Here is a 23,664-nt window from a genome sequence, read left to right as displayed (position 1 = left end):
ACCCTCATGAATGAAAATTGAACAGCAACATATAACAACAGCAAGCAGCATCTCCTACTGCTCGGCTAAATCTATCATGTAACTTCCTGTTGCCAGCACACTGTGTTGTGCTACCATTCTCAGATTTATCTTGGCTCATGTGTCTCAGCTCTTTAATGACACTAAATTTCTCTGTACAACAGCTAATTCTGAATTGTAACTTATACTTGCTCTCCTCTACTGTTTGCAAATATTTTTTATGTTTTAGACTTTACCCCCAATTAGTTGTCCAAACAATTAATCAATCTGTTGTTATTTCAAAGTATGTTGATATTTATTGCTGTAATTCAAGAGCAGCTAGAGACAATTTTAGGATTAAAAGAAAGGTGCATTAGTTACCTTTGGTCTTGACATGTATAAATTGTAAGTTCTTCTCTGGTCACTTATTAAACCAGGGGCGGCTGGTCAATAGAGGGCGCTAGGGCGCCACCCCCTCTGTCTCACATCATGCAGAGTCACAGCCCTTCCTTTAATAAAATGTTTTTAAAATTAAATTTACATGTATATCCTATGTTTTTAACAAGCAAAATGGATAATAGAGCCTGTAGAGACTTACTAAAATGTATAATTTGTAATAAAAAGTCAAATTAGAAACGTCCGACGATGTCTACAATTACTAAGAGTGGAGATATATCCGTCCGGGGCGCACTCATCTTTCCCCATTGACTCTCGTTATAACTTTGACATGCGCAGTTCGTTCCTCTTCAATACGAGATAGGAGACAGCGGGGCGCAGGCTGACCGCTGAACTGCGGGTCAGCCTGCGCTGAACTGTCACTCATCTTTAGCAACACAGAGTTCAGGAGTTGCAATGGTGCTGTGGCTCTGTACCAGCTCTTCATGAGCAACAATCTTCAGGACACCTTCTCAGAGACTGTGTCTCACCTGAAGATCCTCATCACGACTCCAATGACGACAGCTGAATCTGAGAGGTGCTTCTCAACACTAAAAAGAATCAAGACCTTCCTCAGGAACACGATGTCGCAGGATCGTCTTAATGCACTGGCCATGCTCTCTATGGAAAAGAAACTTGTCAGGGAGACCCCAGATTTTAACCATAGAGTCATTGAGAAATTTGCATGTCAGTAGGAAACCCTACTAATTGACTCTGCCGGTCAAAGAAGAAAAAAAAACATAATTTATGTTTGATCTTGATCTGTGTTCACATTAAAGATAACCGTCATTCTACCTCAATTCAGTCAATTAACAAAAAAGTTCACCCCTGACCAATTCATATTAGTCAGATTTTTTCTGTGCATACATCTGTTATTAAGTAAAATGTGTCAAATCTGGGGTCACATTAGTTTCTAACTTAAAAATTCTTAAAGAGGGGAGGGGTCACGTCATCTTTTCTTCATGTCAATCTGTGGAACAGTATTTGAAACCAGTTATATGATGGCGCAAATTTGGCCCAAAAACGTCCGTATTTTTTTCTGTTCCAATATTCCACCAACTATAAAACCATTATTTTTCACCCTCAAAGGCTGAATATTTTTTTCGTGTGATTGGCACCAATAGGAGCTTTAAAAATGTAGAGTTTTTGCCAATGCTTATGCTTTATGAGAGAAAAGCTACTGAAATTCCACTATTTGAACATGCATTGAGCAGGTATGATAGGTGAAACCACTCTGGAAAAGTTATATGATACTGTTACAGGGCTAAAAGAAAAATCATGGTTTTTCAATTCATAGTGCTTAAAATAATTTTACGAAAAATGGTACCATAAGCAACCATGTGCATATGTCAGACATATGTTTTTTTCTTTCACCAGATCTGGTTTAATTCAGTATAACCTTGTTAGCAAAGAATTAGTCACACAGAAACACTATTAGGAAAGTTGATAGCATCAAGGAATGGTGCACTGATGCCAGCATTAAATCTTTGTTTTAAAGTACATGCCAAAAGTCTGTTCAATCAATATTCACCCCCAACTTTCAAACTAAAGACGGTCAGGTATGGAGCATATGCTGAATTGAGGCAGAATGACCTGAATGTAAATCATAACTTGCGACTCACTTAACTGATAATGATACATTTAATGAAATGTGCATTAAATATTCCTGCAGGTTGAAATCTTATGTAGTGTCACAATCATTTAACCTTTAAATTACTCTCAAAAGGGGCTGCACAGTGCCTTGGCGTTTAGCACTTTAGCCTAGAAGATCACCGGTTTGCGTCCCGGCCTTCCTAGGATCTTTCTGCATGTTCTCTGGGTTCTCTGGCTTCCTCCCACAGTCCAAAAACATGCTGAGGTTAATTGGTAACTCTAAATTGTTCGTAGGTGTGACTGTGAGCGTGCTTATATGTCTCTATACATTTCCCTGCGATAGACTGGCGACTTGTCCAGGGTGTACCCTTCCTTCATTCTAAGTCAACTGGGATAGACTCCAGCTCCCCGTGACCTTAAAATGAGGACTAAGCAGTGTATAGATAATGGATGGATGGATTACTCTCAAAAGGAGAAATCAACTAAACAGTGGGGTGCAGTAGTTAGTTTCCTCAAACCAAGCTGCCCAACGGGGCCGGTTTGTGCTCTGTGGAATTTACATTCTCCTCGTGCCTTCAGGGGCTTTCTTCAGCTCCTCTGGCTTCCTTCCTCAGTCTCTCCAATTTGCTGGTATGTGTGAACAGGAGCGTGATGGGCTGTCAGTCACTGTGTGTCAGCGCTGTGATGACTGGCAGTCTGTCCACAATGCAGTCCTCCTCTCATTCAGTGTCAGCCAGGGAATGGCTCTAGGTCGAGCAAACGGATGGATTATCACTTCCTCACTTAATAAATGATGAGAAGTAGCTGGAGATGCCAAAATCAGTCAGAACAGCGTGTTTAGGGATAGTAGACATGTCAAAAAAGAGAAAAACATTATGTAAAAGGTATAGATTATGAAAAAAACTCTGGTTTAAGAACAAAAAACAAGAGGATACCATCTAGGTCAAGAAAGATTTATGGAAATGTGCCTGCATGTGCCCAGGGTGCATTAACACAGATACACCGTGAATCCCTCTCACTGTATATTCACTCCTATGAAACAGATTCACTGGAAAGGTGATGTCACTGCAAAGAGAGTTGAAAGGGTTGCCATGGTGACGGGCGAAAGGCAGCCGTGTTTCGTCCTTACTGGGTGGGGTGCTGCTGTAAGTAACACACAAAACAGGCACAGAAGAGCGCACAGGTACACTTCTGTATCTGACTGTGTGTGTGTCTTTGTGTGTTTTTTAACTTCCCGTGTCATCCAATTACCTGTAAACGCAGCTCCGAGGTGATGTACACTGTGTCATCTCATTATGAGGAGTAAAAACAGAAGCAGAAGTCATTACACCTTGCTGTTATAGCACAGCAAACAGACATCCACGGCACAGTTTGTGTGTGTTTCCCCAGATAATTGGAATCTGGAGGTATGCATTGTGCATTTAAGTCTGTATCCATTAATGTCTTAATGTAAGGCGCTACCTTCCTCTGAGTAGCTTGTCTGTGAGTTGTAAATTAATAAGAGAAGTGTAGAATGTGACAAAAATGACAACTACTAAAATCAAAGCTTTCAAATACACAGTTGTGACAAAAAAAGTAAAAAGTTCATCCATTGTTGAGACAAACTTATCAGGTTTTTTAGTGTTTATTATGCTCTAAGGTGCATTAATAATATCTGTAATGTAGACAGAAAGTCCACACACAGCATTTACACAAGTAAATTATCCCACTCTGATTGACTACCTGCAGTAACCCATATTAACTGAAGTATTAATATGACTTGATTAGAAATAATATAAGTTTGTTAATTGTTAGATATACCTTGTTATATCTTGGTAAATGCATGCACCTTTCTGTTAACATACAGACAGTTTCAAAGGAGTTGCTGTTTGTCAACCAGTTTTCATGACCTTGTGGTCAAATCCTTCCAGTTACATGATTATTCCAGTCTGCAAGTATTCCCTCTCTGGAGGTGGGATGAGACAGAGATTCTAAAATGAAATTCTGGCTTGCAGAATACATTATTGAATATCTGTAAAGTTTCATATTGAATCAAAGTCCCTGATGAAATTAACCCGGATGGCTGTAACTGGCCCACATAGTCTCATACACGTCTGAAGCCGACACCCAGCAATCTGGTCTGTGTTACCCAAGTTTTCACTCAGTGAGATGACAGAAATACTTTCTCCTGAAAAGCTCTGCAGCTGAAAATGTTGTCTGCATTTTCCTGGCAGTTTGCAGGTGACTCAAAAATAGATTTGGAGAGGCAGTTTTTATTTTTTGGTTTGTTGACACTGTTACAGATACATGCACCTGTCAAACTCATCAGATGGAAAGAAGCTGTAATAAGCTTAGATGTTTTTAATGTAATATGACAACATTATACAGATATATAACGGATATTTTCCAAAAGAGAAGTTTGAACATTTGTGTTACTATTTTTTATTTATTATATATTTAATGTATTATCTTATAACAGTTTTTTTGTAGCGTATACTGTAGGGAAGCACACACAGCAAGTTTGCTGCAAAAATTTATATAAAATTAAGATTTTAAGTGGACAGACATGATAAACTGAAGGACATAAATGAAGCATTTTGCCATCTTTGCAAATATTTTGTTGTAGGCAAAAAAGAATTCTAAAAATCCAACACTATGGCACACATACGGTTTTCGGTCTCAAATGTGGCTTTCTTTAGTTCAAAGAAACTACTTAATTTGCACTTATTTTGCTTTTTTCTTAGTGTAGTGATTCCCAGCTAGTGGAGAAAGGTTATGACAAATGGTTGTTCTGAAGTTCAAGAGCTAGGAGGATGGACTGTGCCAAAGCCCCTCCAATTTCAAGGATAGAAATGACATCTTAACTTCAAAATATGCTGAGTCATCTGTAGCACCTGAACAATATGTGAACTGTGTATGACTATGTCAAACCAAGTTTGAAAACAAGCAGATATATTGGAACAGTGATGAATAAATGGTGCAAAACAGCTGATTAAAAATAAGTGATATTTCCAAGTACACATGGATAGACATGTGGATAAATACAGTGCCTTGCGAAAGTATTCGGCCCCCTTGAACTTTTCAACCTTTCGCCACATTTCAGGCTTCAAACATAAAGATATAAAATTGTAATTTTTTGTCAAGAATCAACAACATTTGGGACACAATCATGAAGTGGAATGAAATTTATTGGATATTTTATACTTTTTTAACAAATAAAAAACTGAAAAGTGGGGTGTGCAGTATTATTCGGTCCCTTTACTTTCAGTGCAGCAAACTCACTCCAGAAGTTCAGTGAGGATCTCTGAATGAGCCAATGTTGTCCTAAATGACTGATGATGATAAATAGAATCCACCTGTGTGTAATCAAGTCCCCGTTTAAATGCACCTGCTCTGTGATAGTCTCAGGGTTCTGTTTAAAGTGCAGAGAGCATCATGAAGACCAAGGAACACACCAGGCAGGTCTGAGATACTGTTGTGGAGAAGTTTAAAGCCGGATTTGGATACAAAAAGATTTCCCAAGCTTTAAACATCTCAAGGAGCACTGTGCAAGCAATCATATTGAAATGGAAGGAGTATCAGACCACTGCAAATCTCCCAAGACCCGGCCGTCCCTCTAAACGTTCACCTGGAACAAGGAGAAGACAGATCAGAGATGCAGCCAAGAGGCCCATGATCACTCTGGATGAACTGCAGAGATCTACAGCTGAGGTGGGAGAGTCTGTCCATAGGACAACAATCAGTCGTACACTGCACAAATCTGGCCTTTATGGAAGAGTGGCAAGAAGAAAGCCATTTCTCAAAGATATCCATAAAAAGTCTCCTTTAAAGTTTGCCACAAGCCACCTGGGAGACACACCAAACATGTGGAAGAAGGTGCTCTGGTCAGATGAAACCAAAATCGAACTTTTTGGCCACAATGCAAAACGATATGTTTGGCGTAAAAGCAACACAGCTCATCACCCTGAACACACCATCCCCACTGTCAAACATGGTGATGGCAGCCTCATGGTTTGGGCCTGCTTTTCTTCAGCAGGGACAGGGAAGATGGTTAAAATTGATGGGAAGATGAATGGAGCCAAATACAGGAGCATTCTGGAAGAAAACCTGTTGGAGTCTGCAAAAGACCTGAGACTGGGACGGAGATTTATCTTCCAACAGGACAATGATCCAAAACATAAAGCCAAATCTACAATGGAATGGTTCACAAATAAACGTATCCAGGTGTTAGAATGGCCAAGTCAAAGTCCAGACCTGAATCCAATCGAGAATCTGTGGGCAGAGCTGAAGACTGCTGTTCACAAACGCTCTCCATCCAACCTCACTGAGCTCGAGCTGTTTTGCAAGGAAGAATGGGCAAGAATTTCAATCTCTCGATGTGCAAAACTGATAGAGACATACCCCAAGTGACTTGCAGCTGTAATTGCAGCAAAAGGTGGCACTACAAAGTATTAATGCAAGGGGGCCGAATAATATTGCACGCCCCACTTTTCAGGTTTTTATTTGTTAAAAAAGTTTAAAATATCCAAAAAATTTCGTTCCACTTCACGATTGTGTCCCACTTGTTGTTGATTCTTGACAAAAAAAATTAAATTTTATATCTTTATGTTTGAAGCCTGAAATGTGGCGAAAGGTTGAAAAGTTCAAGGGGGCCGAATACTTTCACAAGGCACTGTAGTTGAAACTGAAAGCCAGATAGATTTCTAAAAATAATGGATAGTTGGCTAAAACATGGACTGAAATGTGATGTTATATAGGGTGGGCCAAAAGTAGGCTTACACTTAGTAGGTACTGTAAATGAACCACCGAACCAGTGCTTTCAATTTTATTTCTCATGTGATAAATTGCCTGCCGTGAAGGTGGAGGAGTGTTCAAGGCTCCTTGCCATGATGTGTGCACCTACTCTGTATTTTCACACTTCCAATACTGGTTTAGTATTCACTTTTGTTGCTCATGATTTCATTTGTTTGACATTGCTCACAATCCCTGTAAAAAATAATAAAAATCGAAACGTAAAAATCAAAACCAAAATTGGAAGAAATAGGCTAATAACATTTTTAAAAAAATGAATAAGGAATCTATTTATGTGTATGGTTTGCTCATTCGTTTTTCTGTTGGAAATGGTTTGGAATTATGGTCTGGATAAATTAGATCTAAAACGCGAAACAAATAGTGAAAACACCTCTAAACCTACTTTTGAACAGTCAGCTAAAAGTAATGGAGTTAAATTGTTGAAATTGTCAGGAAATAAACAATGAAACATCTACTACCTTCTGCTGCTCCAACAAATGCAACTAAGCTTCTATCCATCAATTTTTTTTCCATTTGTCTGGGGTCAGAGGTAGCAGATGAAGCAGGTCATCCCAGACAATCCTCAACTAAACTTAAATAAACATTTTAAAAAACCTTAAAATAAAAATGAACACTGACGAGCAGATAGGAGGAAATATTTAATCAAAACAGGCATGTTATGTATTACATGTGAGCTGAAGTTGTATCTATAATATTTAGCCCAGTAAATGTGTGCATTGACCAGAATGGACAAAATAATATGTAATTTCCACTACAAGAGAGACCTGATGTTCTCTGCAGTTGGGTGGAAAAATATCCACTTTAATTGGTATTATCATCACCAATCAACCAAACCAATACCAAAAAACAGTGTGCATGAGTCAAAAAACAATGATTTAGAAAATCACCTGCACACACTGCGGCACGTCAGAGTAAGAATACATATCTTTAATCATCTCCTTCTGTCTCCCTGGAAGGTCTGATGGCTGACAAGAATGATTTGCCTATCGAGGAGGAAGAGGATGAGCGAAACCTCAACTACAATCCTCCGGCGCAGAAGTCACTGCAGGAGATTCAGGAGCTGGACAAAGACGATGAGAGTCTGGTGAAGTACAAGCAGACCCTGCTGGGGCCAGAAGCAGCTATGGCAGGTGTGTGTTTGTGTTTGGCGTTTACCTGTGGAAGCAGTGATAATTCACTCTGGTGGCTCAGTGTTACTGCTGCTTGAATACTGCCTTTCTCTCAGTGTAACGATTCGCTGCAAACTTCTTCACAATCATCAGATCAAACACACACACACACACACACACACACACACACACACACACACACAGACAGACCTGCTAGCCTCAGCATCTCTAATCCAGCAGCAGCAACAGCAGCTGGGCTATGACAGCTGATATCAGTAAAATAGCCCACTGCTGTAACTCTACACCACTTCATCTGCAGCTTAGCAGTATTGAATTCAGTAGGAAAGGTTATAATGAGAGGATGGAAAGCAGAGCGGGGAGGACTTTATTCTCAAACTGAGGCCATAAATCTAAGCAGTGAAAGGTGACTATGTAATTTTATGCAAGCTCTATTCTGTGGTACATGTACTTAAATCGAGTATTTTAATTTTATGCTTCTTTCTGCCATGACCCAGCTGTATTTTAGAGCTTAAAATTATTATTATTATTATTATTATTATACTTTTTACTCCAATACATTTGTCTGACAGATGTAGTTACTTGAAGTATATCAAGACAAATCATAATATAATTACAGTTTTTTTCAATTGCTAACAAGCATTGGTTAAAACTGAAGACCCATAAGCTCTTAACACAGCCTGCATTTCCATCATGCATCTCAGCTAAACAGTTAATCTCATCCCCAAAACTGTTTTTCACCAACAAAACACTTCATTCATGTCTCAAAATAAGCTCATTCAATCACATCACTAGTAATAGTCTCACTTTGGAAACAAACGCTGTCACGCTGAGCACACTGAACTACAAAATACCAACAACAGAGAGCATTACATGAAATAAAGTTTACAGTGTTTTTCGATTGCTAACACGCATTGGTCGAAACTGAAGTCTCATGTTCAAAACTCTTCACACAGCCTGCATTTCCATCATGCATCTCAGCTAAACAGTAAATCTTGTCCCCAAAACTGTTTCTCACCAACAAAACACTTCATACATGTCTCAAAATAAGCTCATTCAACCACAACACTAGCAAATAGTCTCACTTTGGAAACAAATGCTGTCAGTCTTAGGACACTGAACTGCAAAATACTAACAACAGAGAGCATTACATGAAATAAATTGTAAACTTTCAAGTTTGAATGATTTCTTTTTAAATAAATCAGTATTTTATTATAAAATAAGATCTTTGCACTTTGAGTTTTCTAAATTATTGTAATATATTGCAACAAGAATGAATCGGGAATGTAGCAGTTTATTTCAACAACATTGATGTATTTTCTCTGTGCCTTTGCATCGGTACTTTGAGACCTTACAAAAAATAGAAAGTTTACTGTAAACAAAAAAAATGCAGAATCCAGAATTCAGGGAGCAGAATAGAAATCAAGAGATAAAACTCAAAAACCAACAACATGTACATGTATACTGTAACATTCACAACCTGTCGTCTGCATTTGGCCTCATATTTCCATCCATTACATCTGATGTCTTCTCTGGAGATGCATTGTGGCTAGAACCTTTTTGAGTGTCTCCTTCTATATGGTTCCTGATGAGACCAAACATAGATCACCTGAATCGGTTTTCAGCTGACAACTACACTCAGCTGTGTTTGGAATTACATATTTTTTTTAATTTATTTTTATTGTCAATATTTTGATATGATTTTCAATAAATTTCAATGTCGCTGCAGCAGAAATTCACCATGTTTTTTCCCCAATCATTCTGTTTTGATTGTGGTTTTAACTGTTTTGAACACAGTGTGTTTGCATTTGAAAAATATGCTGTAAAAGTCTAGTGTTTTGCAGGTGGTGAACTTGTAACTGAGAAAAGAGTTCATAAATTTTGGTGACTGTGGTCACTGAATGCATTTTGTGTGAAAGCAATGGAAAGTGATTCACAGTTCAGTCCACATGGATTGCTGTTTTGCAGACCGTGTTAGGGCCCTGTCACACTCTAGCGTATAGAGCCAGCGTCTGAGGAACGTATCGAATATTTCGAAAAATTGTTTATACGCACAACTTTTCAGCGTATGCGGTCGATTTTCGGTTAATGACCGTTAGAGTAACGTGAGCCTAGTGTACCGTCAGCGTATGAGTAGCGTTTGAGTAGTGCATAGCACATAGCGTATGTCAGCGTATGTGAGCGTATGTGATTTGATGTGTATTTGAGTTGGACGTATACCGACATATGAGAAACGTATGCGGAACGTCAGCCTAACGTATGAGGAGCGTACACAGCTGGTGATGTTGGGACCAACCCTGTCCAGCAGTTTATCATGCATTTCTGGAGGCATGCGTAGGAAGTTCCTGAAGGCTCTCTGATCTTCATTTCTCAGTTCAACCATAAGCTGGTCATAAAGGCCAAATTGACGCCGCCTTCTAATCCAAGGTTTCACCCAGATTGCACGTCTCATTCTACGCCTTCTTCTTCTGTGTCTAGCATACTCAACTGCCAACTGTAACAAATCTTGGTGATGTTGCAGCACAGAAACCTCAATCTCTGAACTGCTGGTACAAACTGATACAGATTTGGAAATGTGAGACTTTATATACCCCCCATACGTTGGAAATACGCATGTAATACGCATGGGATAAATTGGCTGTACGCTCAGAACACATTAGTCATAAGTTGAGTACGTTAGACTGTCGTTAGAACTACCATCATAACGTTAGCCATTCGTTAGACACACGTCAGACACACGTTCATTATACGCTCCTCTAACGCTAGGTTTCCTGGCCCACTCAATTTCAACGTATGAGAAGCGTACTCGACGTATGTGTAACGTACTTTCAGCGTACCTCTAGCGTGTTCAGCGTATGACTAATGTATGAGGAGCGTAAAATTCATACGTCGGCATACGCTGAAAATTTTTGTGCATGTTCAAAAAAATTTTGGGCCGTCAGCATACATCAGCTTACACCGACGTACCCCGGCGTACTAGAAACGTATTCCAGCGTACCCCTAGCGTGTTTCAGTGTATGTCAGCGCATTCCCAAAAAGTACATACGTTCCTCAGACGCTGGCTCTATACGTTAGAGTGTGACAGGGCCTTTAAGAGTTTTGAACATGGGACTTCAGTTTTGACCAAAGCGTGTTAGCAATCGAAAAAACTGTAATCTTTCAAGTTTGAATGATTTCTTTTTAGATAAATCAGTATTTTATTATAAAATACGATCTTTGCACTTTGAATGTTCTAAATTATTGTGATATATTGAAACAACAAGAATGAATCGGGAATACAGCAGTTTACTTCAACAACATTTACATATTTTCTCTGTGCCTTTGCATCGGTAATTTGGAAACTTACAAAAAATAAAAAGTTTACTGTAAAGAAAAATAAAATGTAGAATCACAGAATTCAGGGAGCAGACTAGAAATCAAGAGATAAAACTCAAAAACCAAGAACACATGAGTTTTGAACATGTGACTTCAGTTTCGACCAATGCGTGTTAGCAATAAAAAAAAACTGTAATAATTTAAAATGCAGTGACTTGGGAAACAGCAAATTCTATCCTACAATATGAAAAAAGAATTCAAACAGTCCTACCTCATGCAAAATGGCATTAGTAACAGGCTACAACATACCAGATGTTGCTGATTACATGCTTTGCACTGTGGGATTTATACTTGCCACTGAGTATTTTCAAATTGTTTCTTTTACTTTAGTAAAAAAAAAACAGAATACTTCTTCCACCTCTGCATCAAGTCTGAGTCGGTATCAATTCTAAATATAAGTGTTGAAGAAAGCATTTCTTTATCCATCGCTGAAACGTTAACTATGATAATTTTACATGTACTGATCAGAAAACAACTTGCTAGCATGATCATTTTGGTCAGACTGTAATTTTTAGTGTCTATTACATACATTAGGATAAAACTTGGAGGTGCCAAAGCACAAATGGTCATCCTTTTTAAAAATAGTTTACCATGATTAGGACAGAATTTCTATTTGTCTACTACAGCATCTATTAAAAGAGTGATATATATTGTAACTGCTTTTTTCCCCCCTGCCTTCTGCCTTTTTTGTTGAGCTAATCTATCAACAGATAGATGCAACAGTGGAAGAAATAATAATTTTTAAAAAGATAAAATAAAGCAAATGTCTTCAAATGTCAAATCAAACATATATGCAATGATATGAAGGAAGAAATGAACAAATAAATGATTCTGTTTTTCTTCTCCAGACCTCTCTGGGCCCAATGTCAAGGTGACCAGGCTGACCCTGTTGTGTGATGATGCTCCTGAACCAATCACCATGGACCTGACAGGTACACAATATTCTCCTCCATTACACCGATCTGTTTATTTGACTGTATTCAGTATTATTATTTTTAATCATTTTGGTGTTGCTATTCTGTACAATTTTGACACAAATCACTGATGCACCCTGGAGCAGGCATCCCACTCCACTGCGCTGCAGTTCACGTGCAGTGGGTGTGCCGAGGCTTTGAGAGGGAGGAGACGGCTAAATGTTTGCTTAGTGGACAGTAGGGGCATTTTTTCCCCTGAGTGAACGTGAAGGGAAGGCGAGTGGTGTGTCTGTTAGTTTATATGTGTGTCTGCCTCGCTGGTAATGGTGGCAAAAAAAAAAATGATGTCAATCTTCAGGAGACTAAGTTTGAAGGAACGATTTGTGTGTGTGTGTGTGTGTACGTGTGTATGTGTGTGCGTACGTGTGTGTGTGAGTGTGTGTTTGCCTGTAATTGATGTGTGACTGTGTCAGGGTGTGTCTGGCAAACCTCTCTTGGTATGTGTGTGACTTTGATGCATGCAAGATTTGCTTTGATTTCACTCTGTGTGAGGATTTCCCTGCCTATTGCAATCAGGGACACACATGAATGCACATTCACACAGAAAAAGACACAGTCACCGGCTGCTAATAGGAAAGGTCACCTGGTTGCTAGGCAATACTGACTCTATGCAGTGTATCTCTGATACAAACACAGAGCCACAGAAAGCGTCTAACAGCCTTTAATGCGCACGTTTCCGTGTTATAATGGAAGATCTGCTGAACTGCACGAAGTGGGAAGAGCACTCTGTTCTTCCACATCTGCAGCTTTCAGATCTCATCTCAATCACAGTTGATGGAGGGAATGAAAGGAAAGATGGATTACACTTGAGTAATCTCAGGTTGAGCTTGGAAGTTGCATACAGGCTGGGAGTTAGGAGTTTAATGGACAAATATAATCAAGCTTAATTTACTTTAAAGATGCACAATGATAGTACTGGCCGATTAAGGCTGCATCAGCTGCTCAAAATGACCTGACGGACAAGTTTACAGTTCTGTTTGAAAATTTTATATACTTCCATATGTTACATATAAGTCGAAGTACTTTTCTTTTTTTCCGCAGTGAACGTGCACTTTGAAAAGCTTTCTGTTTCAAGTCAGCTCCTGTCTTGGAGCCTAATTCCACAACAGGAATTAGAGATTTCATATATATATATATATATATATATATATATATATATATATATATATATGGGCAGCAGCCAAAAAGAGTTGGAAAATGTGAGTTTATTGAACATCCCTAGTTTACTCATCAATAGAAGCACTAATCAGGATGTGAAAATAGCTGCATGATGTCTACTGTGAGGAGCTGAGTCAAGTCTGAGAAAATGAGGATGTCATGAGTCTTCGGGATCATTGCAGCTTGGACTGAGGAAGCCTTTGATACGAAGTGCTAATGTGGAGTTTAAAAGATGTGGGTGTTCATCGGGAAAAGAGAAAAGAAGATTTAACAAAGCTATGTCATGGAAAATTTAAGATGCAGTGTTTTGACGGTTTTACTCACATCAAGTATTAGGACCATCTAACAGGCTATGCTATCACAAACGAGCCCAGTCCCGAAGAAAACTTTTTTGCTCAAGATAGTCTTTTTTTGAACTCTCAAGACAGCAAGGAGATCTCAGTTGAAGATCTTTATGAGATTTCTTCAATCTCAATTGTGTATCTTTTGAGATCACGTCAATTTGATTTATTGCTCCTAAACCCCCTTAGGAGCTAAACTGTAAGTCATAAGTAAGAAATGTAAGTCATAGATGAGATCTTTTCATTGTATCTTTATGATCACATTCATGTCTTGTTTATTGCTTCTAAAAAGTCAGGAGCACTATGGTGTTGTAAGAGGACTCTCAATTGCCTTTCATCTTAAGATCATCTCAATCTGAATTATTGCTCCTAAACCCTTCTTAGAAGAAAAACTGAGATTGTATGAGATCTCATCATTGTCTCTTTATGATATCATTCATGTCTTGCTTCTTGCTCCTAAAACACCAGGAGGAGCACTAAGGAGTTGGAAGAGAGATCTCAATTGCCTTTCTTCTTAAGATCATCTGAATCTCAATTATTGCTCCTAAACCCCGTCTAGGAGCAAACATGAGATAATGTAAGCTCTCGTCATTGTATGTTTATGATTTCATTCATGTCTTGCTTATTGCTCCTGAAAAGTCAGAAGGAGCACATAGGAGCTATAAGAGAGGTTTCAATTGCCTTTCTTCTGAATATCACCTCAATCTGAATTATGGCTCCTACACCCCCCTTAGGAACAAAACTGAAATAATGTGAGACTGAGTTTCTGAGATGTGTAGGAGAAATGTAAGTCATAGATGAGATCTCATCATTGCATCTTTGGAAAAACTGAAATAATGTGAGAATGTGTGACTTTGGGACAAAGGTAAAACAAAATTGAGATTAAAATGGAAGAAATAAATAAGAACCAACTGAGAGCAAACTGCAGCCCCATTTACAACACAATGAATAGTGAACTGTAACAACGGTAGTAATCACAAAAGTCACAATTTTTGGAGAAAAAAGTCACAATTTTTGAAAAAGACAGATATAAAAACAAGTTTTAACTTTGAAAAAATGTACAAAATTTACAAGATTATTGAATTTACAACCCACTAAGAATGGCCCTGCAACACACATTTGGGTCTTGACCTACCACTTGAGAACCACTGGTTGAAAAACATGTCTTACAATGGTAAATAACAGGAATAGTGAACAAGGGGCATACTGGTGAACAAGGGGGCAGTTGTAAAGCCAGTCACTTTACTGACCTCTGACGACATTTATTTATGCGTCCCTGGCTGAAAACAAAACAGAAAAAAGGTGCTTAAATTAATTTAGATTTTTTTTCAAGCATATGTTAATACACTAATATGTCCATTCGGCTATCAATAAAATGACTGTACTATACACAAATGGTTCCATCTCAGTATTATATATAATACTGATTTAGATGTTGATTACCATGGCAACAGCTTCAAAATATTCTGATCAACCCTAAGAAGAGATCGAAGATAGTTCCTAGTTATGTTGGATGATCTGGCCTTTCCAGAGAGTTTCTGGTTCTTATACCACAGTGTGTGTTTTAATTAAACATTTGACCATTTTTATCTTTTAATTACACTTGAATTTTTTAAATATTTAACAAAGGCCACAGTCAAATAAAATGTGTCCTTGTCATTTTGGGGGAAAAAACGAACACAAGTTGCTTTCCATCATTTTCTATTGCAAACTGGTTGTATATGAGCTTTATTTTAGCACACAGTTTGGAATACTCATACCAACACATTAATGGAAATCCTTCCCAGTCTTGGACAAAGTGATGTGACCATCTTTAGGCTGAAAGCAGCTAGCAAGTGATTTTCTCTCATTTCAAAAGGCTGCATGTAAGCACAGCTCACAAATAGCTTTTGTGAAACAGTCTCCTGATGATTTGAAGAAGATTAAAGGTTGGTGGAGAGTTCCTTCTGTATGTGGCATTCTGTGTTATCTGACTTTCTACAGCGAGGGAGAGAAAAAGCCTTCAACCCAGTTCAGGAAATATTCTTTGACAGTGGAGGACTTTTTTAGAAACTCTTTATTATATTGTAAATCTAATACACTGTATATGAAACTTACTCTAATTACTGTGATAGTCATGCCCACTTAATGGCAAAGCTGCAGATCTTCTGTGTACTTTCTCTGGAATCTGTTTAAGCAAGGATTGTTTTTAATTAGAATGAAAGTGCGTTGTTGAACTAAAGGGAAAAAAGAGACGCAGTGTGAGAGGGAAAATATCTTCCATTACAAAACCTTTAGAGTAGCTGCAGTGTAATAATCCACTGCATTGGTGTATCATGTTGCAGTAAGATAGCCAGGCGTGCTGGACTGGATGCAAAATGGACTTTCCATTGGTGGCTGAATGCATTAGAGATCCCATTATACACTATGGGCTGCTAACAGTGCAGTTGTGTGTGTGTGTGTGTGTGTGTGTGTGTGTGTGTGTGTGTGTGTGTGTGTGTGTGTGTGTGTGTGTGTGTGTGTGTGTGTGTGTGTGTGTGTGTGTGTGTGTGTGTGTGTGTGTGTGTGTGTGTGTGTGTGTGTGTGTGTGTGTGTGTTGATGTTAAAGGGATGGAAAAGTACAGGGTGAGATTCATTGCAGCAGAGTAGAGATGATTGCTGTGGACGGAGAAGAGACAGGAGACAGTCTCTCTGCATGCTTGAATCGTCATCCCATCACAAACCTTTCACTCCTGCAAGGTTGTTTGGGTTTCTGTCTCAACCTTAACTTCTCAGATCATAACTATTCCCTCGTGCACTCAGAGGGGGTGAAGTATTTGTTGGATATAACCTTTGAATCTCTGTTATAACAGCAGGACAGTCAGAAAGAAGTCGAGTGCTCTGAGCTTTTGCTCTGTGGTCCAGTTTGGAAAAAAAATCCATATCTGTAACAAATTTAGATTTGATCAATAGATTTTCTCAGGATGGAAATGACATAAACAAGTGACAAAATATCTATATTTTTTTCCAATATTACTAAAAATGCCATGTGTAGAATTCTTCATACCATCTCTCTGTAATCACAGAGATCAAACTGTTCTTATAATTGCTAACCGTTTTCATTCTGCTTATCTCTGCTGAGATTTTGCTCCACTTCTCTTTTGTGATGAATTCCTCTGAGCTTTGAAGACTTCATTGCCATCACTCTGGTCTTCAGTTTCCTCCACAGACTCTTGATGGGATTCAGGCCTGAACTTTGGCTCCAAAATGTTGATATTGTTTTCTCTGTACCATTTCTTCACTACATTGACTGTATGTTTCCATCATTAGCCTGTTGAATCCTGCTTAATGTTTTCCTCCAGAATCTTAATGCAGCCCTATTTTTTTCATGATGCTGTTTCAACAAGTCCTCCAATTCATACGACCACAGAGGTCGTATGTAACGTGCACTGGAATACAACCCATGAGAGCGTATTTACGTTAGCGCCCCTACGGGGAAAAGGAACGCATTACGGGATTTCATTCGTGAAACGGCTTTTCCCTCGCGAAACAGCTTTTTCCTCACTTTCCCAACACGGGTTTAGGGTTATGGTTAGGGTTAGGGATAGGGATAGTGTTAGATAAAAGTTTGCTCATGGTGACGTTTCACCTGCGACACCGGAGTGTCGATATTTACTCAACCGCTAGAGGTCGCATAACGTCAAAACGTAACACTCAGTCGTAATACGGGCGTGTACAGACGACCTATGTAGTCGTTTTTTGCTTGAGGACAGGCTCTGCTGTTTACTTTAACAAGGCTGGCTGACCCACTAGACGAAAAGATGACAAGGTTGTCACATTGTTGCCACCATGTTTCACTGTGAGAATTGTGTACTTGGGGCTGAATGATTCTCCTAAAAGTGAATTTTGGGCATGACATTTTTGATAAAATTGTACTGGAACATTATAGGTGATCATTAAAATTCGAGTCTTACCTTCTTTTGGTCTTGCTTGTGCCATTTCCTGCCAGAAGAAACCGACTAGTCCAATTACAAACTAACTATAAATCAAAACCTGGCATGGATATGAGTAATTTTGGGCTTTTCTGTATGTATACGGATGCATTTACACATTTGTTTTCTTAAATGAGAGTCATTCTGACCTCTTATAACTAACTCATGACTGATAAATGAATCACAGTTTTGTTGATATAAACTAAAAACAAGTAATCTCAAAACCTTGACCTCAGGGGATAATTCCATAGATTTTACAACTTTGGTTTCTTTCTGTAGTTTTGGCTCTTATTCCTCTATAATCGTAGCACTATACTCACCAAAGCAGTGACTTAGATCTGGAAAAGTCATTCACTAAAATCACTGAAAAGCAATCAAATGCAACAAGAAAGTCGAGCAAGCAAACTCCACAATTTGAAACACTTACAATATGTATGCCCGAGCTTATGTGCAAGGAGGGATTATTTACAAAATCCACTCTTGTCCTATTGGACAAGTGCAGAAATCTTGGTTCTCTAAGCAAAAAAAAAATTTAAAAAGAAAAGAAAAAGATGGCCAAATAACAACAATAAAACCCAGTCAATAAACAAGCCTGCATTCCAATTTACTGACAGAGAAACTTTCATTGCTTAATTGTATTGATCCTCAGCTCTCATATGCAGTTATTTGGTGTTTCTAATTTTGAACATGCCACTCTCTGCTTTAAATTTCATCCTGCCTATGACTATTTTTTCAATATCTCTTTACATGAGTGCAGGTCTGACTGTCAACAGGAACTGACCCAGTGTTTCTCTGTCATTTTCACTCTTTCTGCTTTTTATTTCTTGCATTTTGATCAATGGGAAAGAATGTTTATCCACTGAAACATGAAAAATGCTTTTTGTCAAGCTGAGCCGGCAGCACAAAAACAGCTTGTGTCTCAGTAGTTGCAGCAGCAAGAAAAGCAGGCAGACAGATATATTTTCAAACGTGGCCACCCATGGAAAACATGTGGGCACATACAGTGACCTAGATTCATCTAAAGAGCACATTGTATGTCAAATTTTAAGCAGAAATACCACAAAAATCAACTCTATGTGACAGAATTTCATGAAATGAATCTAGTAAGATATGTCTATTTAACCATATTCTTATTCTTGAATTGCATTTATTAGTTATTTTTATCTTGACATCTCAGTTGATGCACACTAGATACCTCATACGATCTCGTAGTAAGGTTTAGCACACTCTAGTAAATATACAAACTGCTGTCAGACCACACTACACAAAGCAACATCCACCATGACTGTGACATGTCAGTACTCTGGTGCCCTAAATGCAAGTCTAACTTAGTTAAACTTTCATGCTCCCAGGGTTGTTTTCACTGGGGACCCAAGCATCACATACACTTGACACCAAGCAGTCTCAGTAACGTATATCCTGCATTGTGTGTAATACGTGAACCCTTCAGTGCCACTTTATGTGTGAAATTCATATAATAATGGGAGGGATCTTTATAAAGTGTATTAGGGTTGAATAGGAAACATGGTTATTAATTCAACAGAACTGGATGCTTTCCTGAATTTCCTCTGCCATTTGAGCAGGACAGGATGAAACAGTCCGTGTGCAAACAAGCAGAGGAGGAAGAGGATAAATGCTTTTAGAACAGGCCAATGTCTAATCTGCCTGTCTGCATATTTGCAAGATGTTAATGATTCGTTTCGCTGTGATTTTAGGTCTAATCAATGCACTGAAACTGTGACAACGGGATTCCTAAACACTGCCTGTGGTGAATCAAGTGTTTAATCTTGTTAATATGTCCATATGGTGTTTTTTTTTATGTTGGATAGGCATCATGAGGGAAATAAACAACTGCACTGTGCCAATGACAATCTCAAAGACATGGATTCAGACTTCAGGGTTTTGATAACAGACTGGAAAGAGGCTTGTTCTGCCCTCACTGTTGGACGTGAGCACAGCTAAGCAGACAGATAAACACTTTGACAGAATGACAGGTGTATTGTCTTCTTTAATGAGACATATCCTTCATAAGCCAACAGAGTGAAACTGTAAGAAAAACAAAATCACATTTTTCAAGCTCTGGGCCATAGTATAATAAGCATGAAAATAACATTTGTGTGTTTTAGCTAAACTCTCTACAAACAAATATAAAGATGACACTGCAAAATGTAGACAGCAACCGACCTCTTCAACAGAGTCCTGGTTGGCACTAACCAACAACAAACCTTTGAACTTGTACACTGTATTTAATAATTTCTCACATACAGTATACTGCTGAAGTGGAATCACTGCAACGCAAATACACACATACACTACAACTTCAAAACAATTTTGAAAATTACAATATATTACAGTTTTATCGCTAATTACTAATTACACAAAGAAGTAACCAAAGTAACAATGTTGAGGTAGTAAATGTACCACTCTTCCAATCCACACTAGAGCCTCTTCAAAGCCATCACGTCACGTCACGATACAGCACACAAACACGCAAGAAGAAACACATTGCAAAGATGCGCTCAGAGAAAAGAGAAGAAAAGCTCTCGAAGCGTCGGCCGGACAGAGTAAAACAATAACAGAAATGTTTGCTGTAGCTGCTGCCGGTCCATCACAGGTACACGGGCCACAAATTGCACTGTCTGTTATTGTTTTACTCTGTCCAGCGGACGCTTCGAGAGCTTTTCTTCTCTTTTCTCTGAGCTTTTTAGCCTCTCCTTTACGTTTTTTGACGTTCTTCTCCATCTCCAACTGCCTGGCTGGGCTTTACTGCACACACCGCGATATCAAGTCTAAACTCTACTCAGCCCAGAGCTGTCACCTGAGGGCGGGGCTGAGCGTGCGTGTGGTGTGACGCATGTGGGCCTGCGTGCCTTTACAGCGCTGATGAATGGTTGGACGCTCATCCCATTCGGCCACATATGGATAAATAAACAAAATTATTTAATAAATACCAGCTCACCGGCCCAGATGTGGACCGGCCCTTCGGTCAAACGACCGAATGAAATAATGTTCAATCCGCCCCTGCATATGCCTAAACAAAACATAATCATTGCAATGTCACAATAATCATTGATATAAGTGAAAATACTCACAGGCAATGCTTTCCTTAAGACAACAAAGAAGGATTGTTGAGCTTTGCAGCATCACCAGCATTGAACTTGGGGAGTAACTTGGTGGAGGCAGTTATACTCTTTAGCCTTTGCTGGCATTTTTATTTATTGAGGGGTAACAGCTCAACCTAATACATGTTACTCGTTCTCATTGTGGAGGGAACAACCTCTGAACTTAACAAACAAGAGGAAGACAATACAGTTCCTGAAACGTAGATGTGTGCCTCACAGTGGCGAAGAAAAAGTACTGCACCTTGTTACAAACAATACAGCCTCATCGTATAACAACCGAGTACATAAATTAGAGAATATCTGTTAACACCCCCACTTGTACTCAGGTTGTGTAAATCCAAACAAAACGTATTCATAATATAGATGTCAGGATCCTATTCCAGCTCCTGCCCTGTTATTCCTTCCTGCCTCTCTCTCTCTCTCCCGGCCGCTCGCCCTCTGGATGACAGCTGAGTGCTGCATGAGCTTCAGCTGGAAGTAATCAGCCAATTCTGCTCACCTGTTTCCCTCCTCTGTATATAAGCCCTCTGCTTCCCTCAGTGGTCATGGGAGCATTGTTGCATAGACCCACATGCCATTCCCCACACCATCTCCTTCTGGATTACATACAGTTTTTGGACTCTTCTGCTTCCCCCATGGACTCAGTTTGGATGGACTTAAGTTTGTTTTCGCCTTTGTCATTTGCCTCCTGTTTGTGAGTACCGTTTGTAGCCCTGCCGTTTTCCACAGTTTAGTTTTTGCTGTGCCTCCTTAGTATCAGTTTTTGATTGTAGTGATTTTTGGATTTGTTGCAATAAACCCCTTTTCCTTTAACACCTGGTTACCTGTCAATTGTGTCTGTCCCTGGGTTCTCCTCCAAGCCCTTATTCGTAACAATAGATGTGGATAGTGATGGTGAAATCGAAGCTTCATGAAGCAATGAAGCACTTTGACACATCTGCTTCAAGAATGATGCATTGCTTCGAAGCATTTGACACAACCAGAAGAGTGACATCTGCTGGTCCTGTGTCAGAACTGCATCTAAGTGGGAAAAAACTGAAAAAGCCTCAGAACTGCTTGTCTCACACGACTTTGTACTTGCAATAAATGTTTTAAAAATTATATATGTATGTTTGTGTGCATATATGTGTAGTGTGTTTCTATGAATGAATGTGTGTTGTGTATGAGTGAATCTATGTGTATGTATCTGTGTTATTTAATGTATGAAATGCAACTAGATATATCTAAACTAAATGTATACTCTCCCTAACTTCTCTCAAAATGACAAATGGCAAATGCACTAGCGTGATCTCCTCCTCTCAAAAACCCACAATTTGAGGAGTGAATCAGACCCCTATGCCTTTTAAGACCTGGACAGACTGAAATGTCCCACCCCTTTAAAGTTCGCGCGACACACGATGTGACGTAATGAGGCCTCGTTCTCGATAGTCACGTGATTGTGGGCGTGCTGAAGCAGGGATCGAAACACCGTCTCGGAACACTTTTGCTTCAAAAGCTCGGCACTGTGTCGAGCAAACTGGCTCGAGCGTAACATCACTAGATGTGGATCTCTTCCACTCTTTTAAACTCCAAACATAATACCTGCAAACTTTTTCAGTTTTGATTTTGTGGCAGGTTTGGTCATAACATCTGCAACCATTCCCTCACTAGTGCAATATACCAGAGTCACGTTCCCTTCGTTTACAATGGACTAAAAATGATATTTGATGTCCACATGTTTGCATCTCTGTCTGCTCACGGGATTTTTAGCGAGGGCAATTGTTCCCTGGTTATCCTCATACACCACTGTTTGTGTGTATTTGTAGTCATCAATACCATCCAAAAGTTGTTCTAAGTATGTGCATTCTTGTAGAGCAGATGCCAGGGCCATGTATTCTGCCTCACATGTTGAGAGTGCTACCGTAGATTGTTTCTTAGTTTTCCATGAAACTAAAGAACTGTTTTCATTTAAGCTCACACAGTAACCAGTGGTGCTGCGCCTGTCAGTGGTATCAGACGCCCAGTCTGCATCACTGTAGGCTACTCGGCCTAAACCCTTACTGTCATTTCTTCTGAAACACAGCTCCCTGTCTGCAGTGCCTTTAAGGTACCTGAAAACGTGCTTCACAGTTACCCACTGTTCCTCTGTTGGTTCACAAAAATATTGTGATAACTTGCTTACCACAAAACTTAAGTCTGGGCGTGTACATGTTAAATATATGAGACTGCCTACAGCCTCTCTATACATTTTAACATCATGCATCTTGGCAGCGTCTTCTGTGTAACACAGTTTTTGGTCACAAGGAGTTTCCCTTGGTTTGCAGTTTTGCATGTTAAACCTTTCCAATATCTTGTTAACATGTTTCCTGTGACATCTTCACACATCCATCAGACTGAGTAAAAGTGATACCAAGAAAATGCTTAAGCATCCCTAAATCCTTCATCTTAAACTTTTCTGAAAGCATCTCTTTCACATCCATCATTATTTCTTCATTGCTGGCAGCAATTATCAGATCATCCACCCAGATTATCATAATCACTTTTCCTTGTTTTGTCTCCTGACCCAGCAGATCACTGCTAGGTGATCTGGTGGGTTTTGTGTAAAGTCATTTTTGGTTAGACAGTCATGTAAGATCCTATTCCAGTTTCGGCCCGATTGTTTGAGACCGTACAATGATTTTTTTCCAGCTTACACACTAGACCTTCCCCTTCTTCATAACCTTCTGGTTGATCTGTGTAGATCTCATAGTCAGTGGGAGCGTGTAAATAAGCTGTCTTGCAGTCAGAACGCAACTGCTTCACTGGACCACGGATGCAGAGGA

At 39.2% G+C, this 23,664-nt stretch overlaps 1 protein-coding gene across 1 annotated transcript in view; it reads left to right on the top strand.

The window, feature by feature from the left end:
- Positions 1-23,664, top strand: part of LOC110965450 (rho GDP-dissociation inhibitor 1-like) — a 65,927-nt gene that overhangs the window by 10,476 nt on the left and 31,787 nt on the right. The window contains exons 2-3 of the mRNA XM_022214511.2: positions 7,773-7,946; positions 12,167-12,250. Of these exons, the coding sequence (XP_022070203.1) occupies positions 7,773-7,946; positions 12,167-12,250 (258 nt within the window). The remainder of the gene's footprint in view (positions 1-7,772; positions 7,947-12,166; positions 12,251-23,664) is intronic.

The sequence above is a fragment of the Acanthochromis polyacanthus genome, chromosome 21 (genome assembly GCF_021347895.1).
Source record: "Acanthochromis polyacanthus isolate Apoly-LR-REF ecotype Palm Island chromosome 21, KAUST_Apoly_ChrSc, whole genome shotgun sequence".
Lineage (NCBI taxonomy): Eukaryota > Metazoa > Chordata > Actinopteri > Pomacentridae > Acanthochromis > Acanthochromis polyacanthus.
This window is presented reverse-complemented; position numbering and strand designations above follow the sequence as displayed.